The 14,331-nt window shown below is 41.1% G+C and overlaps 2 protein-coding genes across 3 annotated transcripts in view; one reads left to right on the forward strand and one right to left on the reverse strand.

Moving 5' to 3' along the window:
- Positions 1 to 684: 684 nt before the first annotated feature.
- LOC117429549 (relaxin-3 receptor 1-like) lies at positions 685 to 2,724 on the reverse strand. Its single transcript, XM_034049172.3, has one exon. The coding sequence runs from the start codon at positions 2,469 to 2,471 to the stop codon at positions 1,236 to 1,238; it is 1,236 nt and encodes a 411-aa protein (XP_033905063.1). The 5' UTR covers positions 2,472 to 2,724; the 3' UTR covers positions 685 to 1,235.
- A 2,896-nt stretch (positions 2,725 to 5,620) lies between these two features.
- LOC117429548 (A disintegrin and metalloproteinase with thrombospondin motifs 7-like) overlaps positions 5,621 to 14,331 on the forward strand; it is a 58,740-nt gene continuing 50,029 nt past the window's right edge. For both annotated transcript variants that reach the window (XM_058999095.1, XM_058999094.1), the window contains exons 1-5: positions 5,621 to 6,216; positions 6,906 to 7,255; positions 10,068 to 10,266; positions 11,334 to 11,530; positions 13,020 to 13,103. In XM_058999095.1, the coding sequence (XP_058855078.1) occupies positions 6,090 to 6,216; positions 6,906 to 7,255; positions 10,068 to 10,266; positions 11,334 to 11,530; positions 13,020 to 13,103 (957 nt within the window). In that variant the 5' untranslated portion in view covers positions 5,621 to 6,089. The remainder of the gene's footprint in view (positions 6,217 to 6,905; positions 7,256 to 10,067; positions 10,267 to 11,333; positions 11,531 to 13,019; positions 13,104 to 14,331) is intronic.

Genomic DNA, 14,331 nt, shown 5'->3' on the forward strand with positions numbered 1-14,331 from the left:
TGGCTTGAACGTTGGCTGTCATCAATGTTATACTGAACGTCCTTGTGCATCGCACATTCTATGAGCAGCAGACCTGTGCAGTACAAAACCTGGCTAAAGCACCTAGGCTACATAGCAACCATTCTCATTTACTCTCAGAAACTGCCGCATTAAATTAACCTTTGGATGCTGGTGAATCCTTTCAAAACTGCGCTCATGCGTAAACAGTCGTAGCTGCCGTCTTGTTTTAAAACAAGCTGGGCACATTTTGGGCTGTTTTTTTTAAAAATTGTTATTATATTGTAAATATGAATTTCATACGCCCTTCCAATATGACAACGCGACTATGTTCAGCTGGTTTCATAGACCCCAGCTTGCACTAATCTTGGACTAGCCAGTGTTATTTTAGGTAACGCAGGCGCTTATCGGGACCTGTGAAATCATCTGATTGTCTGGAATTATTGCATTGGTTTTGTTTATTAGCCTGGATAGGAGTTTTTATTTGAGAAATGTAAATTCTGCAATATGAAGCAGTGTGTGCCAGTGAGCTCCGTGGTGATTTTCTGTTCGGCTCATTCTGAGTGAGAATCGCATTTTAATTGCACCCAGTTTTGGGTGCGTGATATATTTCCAATGCTGGTTGCATTCAAGTTTCTATAATTACCTTATAATGTGAAAATAAGACATCGTGATTCAAACTTTATTCTCGTCTTTTTTATTACAAAATACACATTTCAGATGTGAAAAACAAAATAATAACCACATATACATTATTTGGTGTTAACATGTACTAAATGCATAAAACAAGTCAAATCAGACACTGCCATGCACTGTGGAGTAAGTCATATCTGAACTCAGATCAACCAAAGCTGCTTATAGCATTTCAAGAATCACAGCTCCTATAGCCTAGATTAGTACAGGGACGTTTAAACACACATTGGCAATTAAGCACATTAAGCTTCTGTTGTATATATTTTCTCAAACTTTTGTAGTTTGTTAACGAAATGACAATGATGGATTCATCAGGTAATATTCTTTTTCATTTTCCTTTTTAGCATATGCTCTGTGTTTATTATTATTATTATTATTATTATTATTATTATTATTATTATTATTATTATTATTATTATTATTATTATTATTATTATTATCATCATCATTGATAGTGTTCACATGTTAGACACGGTACGCACAGACACACACTCACATTCACAGTTATTTATACCCAGCAGTTTATACTTCTTTTGTGGCTTCATTCATTTTTGCACCAGCGTACTTGAAGAAGGTAAAGTGTCACATCTTCCATTGAAGAGCGAGCCGCGTGTGCCGTGTTCGCTGTCAATAGCGTGGAGCGGGATGACAACCAGTTTGTCATCGTGCTCCGGTTTACGGGAACCAGAAAACGGGCGTATTGGACAGGTGTGTGAAATTGTAGGGGACGAGACCCTCCAGAAAACATCTTTTAACATTTTTCTGAACTCCCGTCGCATTAGGCAATACAGAATCGGGTTGAGACAGCTATTGGCGTGCGCCAGGCACACAGTGACAGGGAAAATGTAGGTGTGGACCATATAGTACGTTTTATCCCAGTTAACCGCGTTGAACTTGACCAGGACGCCCCATAAAGTTATGGCATGGTTGGGCATCCAGCACAGGAAGAATGACAGCACCACTATGGTCACAGATTTGGTGACTTTGGATCTTCTTTTCGGATTGTTGTTGTTCATGCTTTTCTGCCTAATGAACCTCAGGAGTAACAGATAGCAGATGGAGAGGACGAGCATGGGGATGACAAAGGCAACCAGAATCTTCTGCAGGTGATAAAGCGCCAGCCAGTAATGACCCGCGGGGAACCTGAGAAGGCATAATTTCTCCCCGGCGATGTTTGTCACTGTTGAAAAAATTGCTGTGGGCGCGGTGGCCACAGTAGCAGAGACCCACAGCAGCAAGCAAATCCATTTCACAGAGCAAGGCATTCGCCGGCTTTTGTTATTCAAAGCAGAGGCGAGCGACCAGTATCTGGTGATGCTCATGGCAGTCAGAAAGAACACGCTGGCGTACATGTTCATGACGGTGATCGAAAGTATGATCTTGCACATCGCATTCCCAAACGGCCAGCTGAAGTCTAGGGCAGTATCCACAGCCCAGAAGGGCAAGGTCAGGACAAACTGGAAGTCTGTCACTGCCAAGTTGAGGATGAAGAAATTGATGCTCGATTTCTTTCTCCCCTGGCTCACCCTCATGAGGAAAAAGACCAGCAGGTTCCCCACCAGCCCCGCTGCGCAAACCACCGAGTAGATGGTAGAGATGAGGATCCTCAATACTGGACTCCCATCCGCTATCACATCGATGTCATCCAAACTACTGAATGTCTTCCATTCGGCAGAGGCGTTGTACATTCCCCCGGTATCATTCTGAAGGTCCACCATCTTCTCCGACATAAGCAATGCTCCAGGTGCGCTCGCTGGCACCAGACTTTTTACTGCTAGCATATCACCAGTACAGATCCAGAACTTCCACCCCACTACCACCACTACCACTAGATTTATCTCAACCTCCTTTGACTCGCCTTTCTAACGTTATTCTCCCTTTTCTCTTCTATCGCTGTGGACTTTAATCTACTCTGTTCGCCAGCAGCTTCGCGCTCCGGTTTGGTAGCAATAAGCATCTGGTACTAAATGAAGAGCAGGCTGCCACTGCAAGCTTTTTAATGCGAGTGCATTTTTTGGTGATCCGCCTCTTGGAATCAGCGATTGGGCTGAAGTGCAGGCTACAGGTAAGTACCAGAAAAGGCTGAAACTGATTGTTCGGTTGCCTTGTCAATCAAAGAGTCCGTCGCAAAGCTGTCACGCTGAGGAGAATCGGTTAGCTCCATCATGTACAGGCTAGGATGTGGAGCTGTGCAGATCACCGGGGACATTACTAGACCTTGCACGGATCCTTGCTTAATACAAACTGTCTGGGGGTTGTATTTTTAATGTATACACGTAAACGAAATAAAAACACATTTACACACAATTTGTGTTGAATATAACACGCACACGCACACGCACACTAATAAAAGACCTCTGCCTCGTACACAGTGCTTCATCACCCAGGGATTTCAACATGAAGAGCGCCGTGTCTCGGCCTTTATCCAAGGTGCTGAAGTGACAGTGATGTTCCAAAGCGCATCGGCAGTAAAGTATTAGCAAATCACAGCCTCCAATTCCACTAGGCGTAATATTATATAACAATTAACAGGGAGTCTTTAGGTAGACCCAGTTAACGACAAGCATTCTCAACAATAGTGTTATAAATATTTCGGGATTTCTTCGGAATCTTGGAATGTTCTATGGATTCAGTTGAAATCAAATGGTTCCAAATAGAACTCGGAGAGGCTGCATAATGCCATGCTTTATTTGGAAACCAGAATTAAGACAAATACAAATGGGAAGCAACTAAATAACGGAAACCCGAACTGTTCTACTTTATCACAGATTGATTGTACATTGAATCCATTACAGTCCACTAGGCTTGATAAGAATGGTTCTTCTTCATAGCACCGAAACAAAAGGCAACTAGATTTTTAAAGCTATGTGCTAAATTGTAGTTAACCCGACTTTCCCAGAATAGTGTGCTGTTTCTTATTCAGAATTGTAATGGTCTTTTCGATTTTTTTTTATAGAAATCGGTCACCTGATGTGTCTTTATACTCTGTTTTGTCTAAATTATCAATGATATGAATGATCTAAATCCGAATTCATTATAAATGGCTACATTTCAAAACAAATACAGTTGTGCCAATTTGATTTTAATGAATGTATAGGATATTGGTTCTTGTAAGCATACCAATCAGAGACAATGTTCTATATCATAGAGTAACGCTACCTTACCCAATGAATTGTCTTTATTCAAATGATCCATTACCGCACAATCTATTCTTCAGTCTTCGACGGCCACAGAATCTTTTGGGTATCTCAAGCCCACTATGCGTGCTCGCTAATTGAAAGTCTAGCACCCAATGCATCGTGACATTCTGTCGCGTCAGGCGCGTTATTTATAGTTTTCTTTTGTATGTTTAGTTCAATAATCATTTAAGGTTGTACATTCCTCCTGGTCGGGTTAGATGTACTATTACCAGTATCAATGATTAGACCATGTCCAAATATGAAACTCACTGTCATCCCACCGTCACAAACGCAAAGGGTTAAATAAAATCAGTTCGCTCAATTAGCACAGCGGCTAATCTCCTTTAATCTGCACCTCTTTCCCTGTCCACCAGGTGGCACCGGCAGACAAAGGAGATATTGTAAGAGGGGTTGCGGTGTAAACACAGCGCTGTTGCATATGAAAGGGTAAAACATCGAAAAGGGTGCTACCTTAAAATATTGATTGTGTATGTAAACTCTGTTTGAGTGAGCTATACTGGAGTTTGAATGGGTCGGTTAAAATTTCTTACAGCCTAATCTTAAACCTGTAAGTAGAAGGAGAGCGGATATGAGGCTCACAGAGGGACCCCGCATTCAGGCAGGTTTTAATGGGGGAGGTGTAGCTTGTGTTTCCACAGCTAAACGTTACCTTTGGGCAATGTGAACCAGCCGGCCTGGATCATGATCTACTTTCTAATATAGTGCACAGAAGATTGAACTATTGTACTGTAGCGTGAAAACATGCGCATGGTTGCGAGATACTGTAATTGTAAAAGCATCATTTACAGTTTAATGATGCCACTGGTTTGATGTAATAACATAATGCCGGCTTTCAGAGAGCTCAACATTCAACAACAAAAATTATTTGGGTATTTTAAACCTTAAAGGTATGAGTTAACTCCAACTTTTCTGTTTTGCAACTGCTCCCCCCCCCCCCCCCCCCCCCCCACCCCGCCTTAAAAATACAATGATTGATTTTATTATCTCCGTAAAAACAGCCCAGTTAGCTCACTGTCAATGTCTATTTGAGTTCCCTGCAGATGATCATCTCTTTCAGCAGAAGATACCCAGCAATGCATGTCACCGCGTCTCCTGCAATATTGATTTCCATTAGGACAACATTCTAGTTAAACTACGGTGTCGAGGTCAAGCACAGCTTCGCATCAATAATTGGAGATATAATTAATAACTAACACCAAGTAGCTTTAACTTAAATAACACCTATCTTGGAAAAAAAAATCTCACTGTCACGGGATGTTTCCTACCCGAATAGACCAGCTCAAGGTGATAGCCAAGCCATTCCATATCTACCGGCAGTTCCTTTTTTGTACCACTGAACGGCTCTCGCACACAGAACACGAGTTCAGATGTAAAGTACTGGGGCATTCGTGACAAAGGAATATGTAGAAGCCAAATTGAAAGTTCTTAACTACACACACACGCACGAACACACAGTGTGTGTGTGTGTGTGTGTGTGTGTGTGTGTGTGTGTGTGTGTGCGCGTGTGCGTGCGTGCGTGTGTTTAGTTAAGAACTTCCAAAAGAAAATGAAAAAGGAGCGTAATATATAACTCGGCAGGTTTCTGCAGAGTAGACGACACAGACAGGAATGACCTTTTCCATGCAAGTGAATTGTATTCCTGTATTTCACATCACCATGGTAGTAGTAGCTTTGACCCCTCTCTGCTATCCAGTAACCAGGAGCTAACACCGTGGAGGTCTTGATAATGTTAATCTGTTTGTAAAAACGTCGTTGATTACATAACTGCTGGAATGAAAAGAGAAAGGAAGGGGTTGTTCCCAACGATATACAGTACATGCAAACTTCAGTTACTCGGGAGACCCGCCTGCAGCCAGTAGGGATCCGCTAGAGTAGCTAAACCCCCTTCAGTTTGTTTTTTTTTTCCAAGAGGTTTGTGCTAATTGGCCCGGGCTTGGTCCCAGTGCTACTGTGTAAAGCCAAGGATTCCTCCAGCGGTCACTCAACTCGGGCATTCACAAGTTTAAGGACTTGACAAAAGCGGGTTGTCCTACTTGAATCTGGCTCTGCTAACGACACCACACTGGGGACAGAACAGTTAAAGCAACAGCGATAACGATTTTATCTTGAGTGAAAGCTTTTAAAAAATTGAAATTATTACACGGGGGTTCAGCGCACCGAACTGGATTTTATTTGCGCTTTTTTTTGTCTTGGTGCAACATGTTGTCCCCTCGGTGCTGCAGAAGCAGGGCTTCTCGTTATATCGGACAGACATGTTCTCTCTTCGCTGTACTGTCAGGGATTTTAGCAGGGCTGGGCAGCTGCACGACATACGGATTCACACAAGGTAAAGGTTTGTAAACTCTTCTGCCAAGTTGTAAACAAAGGTGGTAAACGGGGCATCATTAAATTAAAACTTGTTTTTGTATCTACCTATCTATCCCTACATATCAAGCTATCTATAGAGAGATAGATAGATAGACAGATAGATATATAAAAGCAACAAAGTATGAAATGCTGACCGATGACAATAAAACAAATGGAACGCGGTACTAGTGTTTGTCATCCACTATAGTCACAAACTTTCACCAAAAATGATCTTTAAAAGACGGGAAAGTTTAATCTTAATCCAACTGAAGACGTTTGTGCGCCGTGTAAAGAAAAAAAAAAGTTTTTAGAAAAGTTTTTGAAATGCGTTTTAGAGATAAGTGGCATCTCAGCCCATTGAATTGAATAGGAAGGTAAGGGCTGGACGAGAATCGCAAACCATACGGTTCATAGACAAACGTCTTAACATTCAACTGCAGTGTAAACTCTGTAGTCGACAGGTAAGCACGGCTCTTAGCTAATGTCGGTGTTATTAACTGATCAGCCGCTAGGAGGAGATGCGTTACATTTGCATTATTGTATTAATGTACAGAGCCATTAAAAAGGGTATTGGTGAAGGAAATAAAGATGCCTGGTTGAGCACAGATCGCCAGCATTGTCATGTCCTTTTTTTGCTGTAACTTTGCTGTGTATTATTCTTCTTCACAGGGACCCCTTTTGAAGTTGTCCACCCTGTTAGAGTGGATGAAGCTGGGCAGTTTGTCTCCCACTCTGTGTCCCGTCGGGTGAGCAGGATTCACAAGCGGGACCTGAGCTCCGAGGACAGCAGCAGTGCTCCTGTTTACTACAAGCTCCAGCACAGCGGGCAGGACCTGCTGTTCAACCTGAGCAGAAATCCTCACCTGCTGGCTCCCGGCTTCGTCTCTGAGAGAAGGTACGGGGGCCTGGCTGGGGCCAAGATTCGAACCCGCAGCCATTACTCCTGTCAATTCATTGGAGAGGTGCAGGGCCAGGCTGCCACCAGGGGGATGGCGGCTATCAGTACCTGCAACGGGCTGGTAAGTAGCATAGTCCCGGGGCTGTCAAGGTTTTTCATATCATGGCACTCACAGTTCTGTGTTCACGCTCCCATCTTCTTTTAGTTGTGTTTCGTAACCCTAGCTCACAAAGACATATTCATGCAGGTGTTTACAATGATCACTTCCTAAACAGGTGCTTTTCTCTTTTTCTACATTAGGAGTTCATTAAAGAAAACTTTGACACTATGTGCCTGTGCACAAAATGAATAAACTAAACTAAAATACATATGTGTCAGTGTCTATCAATCTCTCTTCCCTGTTTGTACACACACTGTGTTTATAAAAACACATACCCAGAATATGAGACTTGCATAACCTGACAGACTGTAGCACGCACACTGCGTGGTAACTATATCATGATGCACAGCGAGCTTCATTATAGCGGCTACATTAATGGTAATTTCATGCAGAGTAAATAATTGGATTAACACGTCGTTAATGATGAATCCAAATAAAAAAGCGATTTCATTTACATTTCATTAACATTTCTAAAGCCCTTTCTCCCAGATAAAACTACATTACAGTTAAGTGAGTTCATTAGCCTCTCTGTACTCAAAGTTCTGTGCAAAATAACCCATCTACAGGTATTATGAGTGATGACTAATAAGACGTATTTCAATGATTGTCCTATTCAGGGGTGTTTTCTTAAGCCTCTGCAGGTCTGTATTGTGCATGGTAACAGATATTAAGCAGGTGCAGAGTTATACTCTTGAAAAAGACAGTGTTCACCTTATCTACCCCTTTTAAACACACATTCTTGGCATACTGCTAAAAAAAAAAGAACAAACTAGAGAAAGAATGATTTATAGTGGAAATGGTTATTTGAATAAATACTACCCTGAATTGTATCAACAGCAGCTGCAACATTATATAAATTACACAAATACCCCTTATTTCAGTCATTCCTCATTCTAATTATGGGCAATAGGTTTCACCATCTGTAATACGACAGGAGCCTGAAGACAAAGACATCTGGGCTGATTTAAAACGCCAGCCCACACTGGGATAAATTAACAGAGAGCACAATGGCGCTATTCTACCCCACAGACAACACAATTGCCTGCTAAAGTTTAAGGCAATTCTTTGTGCTGTGTGACAGCGCAGTGGTTTTCAGAATGCAGCATAAGAAAGTTTGGCAGTGGAAACAAAAAGACTTGTCATTGAAAACCACAGCCTGCCAATGGGTATTCACTCTCGAGATCTGAAACGCTGAGAAAGTCTGCATCCTGCTGTTAAGACAGTTAGTTCAGGTGTGAGCAGTGATACACAGGCTAGCGAAGACAGCTCTTAGAGTATAGATACGATTGTGTTGAATGACTGTACAGTATAGCGCTGCGTAGAGTTTCCATCTGCTGTGCAGAGCAAAAAAAAAAAAGAAAAAGGCTCTTTATAGAATCCCTTCTACTTCACATTTCTGAGTATCGATTCCCATCTCTGGGAAAGGCTACAGAGCTTTTGCAGTGAAGGCAAGCGGTTAGTGCCCATCCTGTCTGAGCAGCGATTACAAGCGTTTGTGTGTAACAGCAATCCTATTAACATGGACTTATCAAATCCCAAAACAGTACTTTGTTCACATGCGGCTTCCCAGGCCAGGATTATTGATTGTCAGCTTCTGAGCAGCTTGGCACAGGTCTTAAATAGCACTTCTCTTAACTAATGTCTTGGTGCTTAGCACAGCTTTGTAGATCCAGTTCCGTTTGGTTCATCACAGCCCAGTGAGTATTTTAAACTCAAGTTCAACCCACCATGGCCTCAAAAGGGCTCTTTTAGGACAGCTGGTACACCAGAGTGTAACCATTAACCCGTCTCCCTGTAACATCCTGCCCCATGGATATAAGAACTATCACATGTGTTCTATGTGGTATATCTTACTGGGGTATTTCTTATATTGACTACCCTTATAACAGTTTACCACCACAGTATTTTTGCATGCTTTTCCCATGGTTATATTATGCATTTACTAAAATTGTACCCTGGTTTGCCATGTTTATTAATTGATTTACAGTACCATACCTTGCTTTTCTTTACAATGCTTGCCAATGCTTTACCATGCTTGCACTGTACTTTATTACACCTTGCTATGCTTTTACAGTGGCAAACTTTTACAAAGGTGTTTTGCAAGGGGCAGGTAAGGGTTACATCTGGTGTACCAGCTGGAGAGAAGACATGGGAGCTTTAAACTTTAAAAAGTTACCAGACAAAGAGATGCAAAGTGCTTCTAAACAACGAGACGAATACATTAGTTAAGATGATGGATGTTATTAAAGACCCGTACCAATCTGTTCTTGAAGGATCAGTGCTGTGAGCTAGCAGGCTTGTGAAGAGCATTTCAAGGAGGGAGCGCCAGTGGTGCATGGAGTCATTTAGTCTTGATAGAAAACAAGAGCAAGAAAATAGCCTGCAGGTTACCTCATAGTTAAGGGTCAGTAAATAGATTAAAGTAGATAGCTACAGAATGCATTGGATAGGTTTGAAATATAAGCACCCAATACCAGCCATACAATGTATCATTCACTTCAACATCAACTGCAATATTTATAAGTTTGAGGCTACATGTATTTGTTTTCATTATTTGTTTCATACCTTTATTTTACATCAAGGTGTCACACAGATGTAAACAAATGTGTTCTCTCTCAATCGACTGTACCTGCTTAAATAAAGAATTGATAGTGATGATAAATAAACAGGCTAGTTGAAGGAGCGCTTTTTAGAGATGCCTGTTGTCCGTCCCTTTTTACACAAGTCCAGTGCTTTGCTTGGTAACTATCCTGAGTGCTGCTTTCCCCTCTAGATGGGTGTTTTCCAGCTTTCCAATGAAGACTTCTTTATCGAACCTCTGGGAGGAGAGGGGCAGGAGGATGGAGCAGCACAGCCGCATGTTATATACAAACGGCACGCCGCTGAGAGGGGAGGAGAGAGAGGGAGTGAGCCACCCCGCCAGAGCAGCGTCAGCGAGGACCCCAGCGTTAACGGGACCTGCGGAGTGAAAGGTACTGTAGAGAACAAAGCTAAATAAATGGAGAAATAGACTCAGTACCACGAGGCCTGAAGGTTTAGATAGAAAGGAATAGCAGATTGTTAATCATTAACTATGTAGTAAATTACAGCACAAACACATTAGTAGATTTAAATAGAAATAAGTGAGTGTAGTTGCCATGGCATCAAAAGCCTATAAGTATATCCACTGTTTGTTTTCAAACTCACTTTCCCGTGACAAAGGTATGTTAAACATATCAAAACATTGAGAAGTTGTCTCTCTTCAGCACAACCTTTTAGATATGTATATCTGTATTGATGTATTTTCCTCCTGAATGTATATGGTGACTGTATTTCCCCTGTTAAATCACCTTTGTATAAAGACTTCTGTTAGATGAAACTTTTAACTTAATTTAACCAACCAGGCAATGTTGGCGATCAGCCAAACAGCTTCCTTGCGTCATCCACTCTGCCCAGTTGTGAATGGGCTGCAATATAGATATATTTTCCAATATAGATTGCATTTGCCTTCAGTTTCAGTGAACTTTGTCAGTGTGAGAGTTCCCTGCTGAGGTGAGAGGCAGACAGTTAGGGTTCATTCATTCATTGTTTGCATCATGTATTTGAGAGCATGAGTAGCACTAAATTACTTACCTAACCCATCGGTCTATAGAAATCGAAATAAGCCGGCTCAACTGAATGATACATTTCTTCTATTTTTTTTAAAAATCACAGGTTTGAAAGACTTTTATTTGATGCGATTGAGACAGACAGTTTCTAAATTGTTTTTTCAAAACATTCTTTGCATTCAACAAAGGAGAGAGGCAGTTAAAAAACAAGGTTAGAACAAAGGTCTGATCTGGACACGTTAGGTGTCAGGGGGGAGACACACAGACATCTGGGAGGGTATACCACTGTCCGATCTCGCAGAAAGCTTGACTAGATTAAGAAAACTTGCTTGATGTTAATGAGCAGACAGATACTCTGAGATTCAGTACTGAATTGTTATCCCTCCGTGAGAGAAGCTGAGTCACGTCCAGCAGTCTGTCTGAGTCCTGAAAGGCTGTTCTGTCGTATTCAGAGTCCAGGAGGATCCGGGAGACGACGGAGGAGAGGCGGGTGAAGTGGGAGCAGAAGCAGCGTCGGCACAGGCGGATCCGCCAGCGCTCCATCAGCAAGGAGAAGTGGGTGGAGACGCTGGTGGTGGCCGACACCAAGATGGTGGAGTACCACGGGAGCGAGCATGTGGAGGACTATGTGCTGACCGTCATGAACATGGTGAGCTGATGTGGGGCTTCCTCAGCTGTCTGCATCGCATTGGTTTAATCCAGTACAACCATTTCCCTGGGGCATGATGCTATTCAATCAAACTTTTCTAACAAACCACTGCATTGGCAACATTAAAGAAAAACTCCTTTAAGGGATATTGATTTTCATGGTATTTCATTTATTACCTGTTTCATTTTTTATAGAGCTTCCTATCATTCTCTATTGTTGTTTTTTTCTAAGGTAATCAATTCAGGAATACAGCTTTTAGTAGCCTTTTCAGAAACAGGTCCCCAAGGTTGTAAAAGGGTAATTAGTTAGTAAGTGCATCTGGTGAATGAATATCTAGGCAGAAAGATCATCAGAGAATTATACAAAACACACAGAATAGGATGTAAAACAGTAATGTGTGATGGCCGCATTGTCAACCATCAATCGACAGCAAGTGCAATTTCATTTTTCAAGCCTGTTACGTTGTGCAAGGGCTAAAGAAAAGGGCTTATAGCATCTCATCCCTCTGAATGGTTAACCCTGCAAGCATTGGGGAAATAAAGGCTTTTCTATACTTCAGATTTAGCCCTTTAAGGAGTGGCTCTTCTGTGAACTTTATAATCTGGTGTTTTGAGGTGAACACGTTATTCTAAGCTCTAATTGGAGCATGATAAAATCTTTGCATAACTGAACTTCTACAGACCATAGCAGGGTTAAAGAATGTTGCACACATGTTCTAAGGAATTACAAGTAAATAATAATAATAATAATAATAATAATAATAATAATAATAATAATAATAATAATAATAATAATAATAATAATAAAACATGTTCAATTTAAATATTGCATGGCCATTACATTCAGATAATAGTTTCTAGGATAATTGGAAATAAAATCCTTTCTGGTGAAAGTTCCACTTTACAAGGCCAACTTGGCATATCCTAATATCATACACTCCAGCTCTACCACGTAGCCAACTTGGCATATCCTAATAGCATTGGGCACAAACAGTCACATTTTGGCCCTATACACAGCGTTATTAAAGAGACGATTCCAGGAGCAATGTTCCTGAATTACCTGAGGATCCATGGAACACGTTGTGCTATATAAGCACCCTATCAAGAACATGTAATGCAGAGATGAGTGGATCAACTTCTATGTGTCAAACTGTGAGCTACAATTTATATTTGCCAGTGCCTGCCTTGTGGTTGCCATGGACACTCTCTAGTTCTTATCGTGGATACAAAAAAGGCCAATGCAACCCTTCTGTAGCAAGAACAGAGGGGGAGAAATGGCATTTTTCTTCCCTGTTTTCACAGTTTCACCTGTTATTTACCCATCTCCATTCGTTCTCTCCTAAGAAAATGTGCGTGACAATACCTGGCTAGTTTCTAAAAGAAAATGTCAAACAAGGTTACAAGAATTAATTACAGGGGGAATTATATATAGTTAAAAAAAAATAAAAAAAATAACATTATTGATCCTCATGGCTTTGTTTGCTTTTTAGGTTGCAGGATTGTTTCATGATGCCAGTGTTGGAAACTCCATCCACATTGTGGTGGTTCGTCTGATCTTACTGGAGGAAGACGAGGTAAGAGAGGAGCTTGTGTTTTCAGTTGTCTGTTTGCTTCACTGTGATGCGCTGCTCTTCAGTAGCTGGGTAAACAGGTGCTGACGGTGGCACTAATTTGAGTTAGTAGAGCAGCTTTCATATCTCATCTTTCAGCTCTTCATTCTCTTTATTTGTCAGGTACGGTCCCAGGTTTAGTCCCTGCATGCACTTGACTGATGAACATTGATACAAGTGGTATGGTTTGCGTACTATACCGTAAGCTTTAATTCCATTAAAATGTCAATTTATTTATGAAGCGCCTTTCATATCACTTTCATATCAAAGCGCTATACAGAACAAAAGCATGTGGTATCAAGAAGTAAAATGACAAAATAAGAGTAAATAATTATAATAATAACAACCATAAAACGCCTAAATAAATCAATTGAAGAAAACAAGACAATAAGAGTGATAGAGAAAACAACATAAATCACAAACATAAGCAAATCAAATAGAACCAATCAATTATGTTTGTAAGCCAGGTAACAAGGCTAAACTATAAAAGTAAGCCTCTTGACTTAAAAATATTGACTGCCTCTAATGGAAAAGGGCAATGAATTCCACAATCTAGGGGAATTATAACTAAACACGTTTTCTCCTCTCCTTTTCGATTGTACTTTCCTGGCTTAGGCTGTACAAGAAACAGCATTCCAAAAGCGCCTCAGGTTAATTGCCCTGCTCGACACCGTTTACAATGTCAGCCCATCCGAGGCATTTGTGTGTTTGCTCAGCTCTGTATGGCAGTACAAAGCTGCTTTTGGGGATTGAATTCCCCAGTGCAATGAAGATAGCAGCCTTCAGCACATTGACAATAAGTGATAAGATTATCACAAAATACACATGTGCATCCTTTTTTTTATTCTTGATTATTTGCTGCCAAAGCTGATGAACAGATATATCTATCCACACAGCTTCCAGGTGTTTGGCACCAGCACTGCTTCTCTTAGACTCTCTTTGTTTAATTGGAGCCAGAGTTGAGTGTCTGTCATTTTCTGAGCTCTGTGAATGAAATGTTTCCTCCAAAATGTACTACCAACGACTGTCTGAATCCAAACAAATAAACAAGTGCATGTAAGTTACCACCTGTTACAATCACTGTGGTAAAAGAACAGTTGTACCAGGATGCCCCAGTACAGATTAGATGACATGTTCTGCTTGGTTTGTCTGGTATGATAAAGAAAGACATGCAGCGTTAAATAGTAAAGCT

The sequence above is a fragment of the Acipenser ruthenus genome, chromosome 24, assembly GCF_902713425.1.
Source record: "Acipenser ruthenus chromosome 24, fAciRut3.2 maternal haplotype, whole genome shotgun sequence".
NCBI classification, from domain to species: domain Eukaryota; kingdom Metazoa; phylum Chordata; class Actinopteri; order Acipenseriformes; family Acipenseridae; genus Acipenser; species Acipenser ruthenus.

Bases quoted from the DNA above. Each gene is read 5' to 3' on its own strand.
- LOC117429549 (XM_034049172.3), bottom strand. From the start codon at position 2,471: ATGCTAGCAGTAAAAAGTCTGGTGCCAGCGAGCGCACCTGGAGCATTG.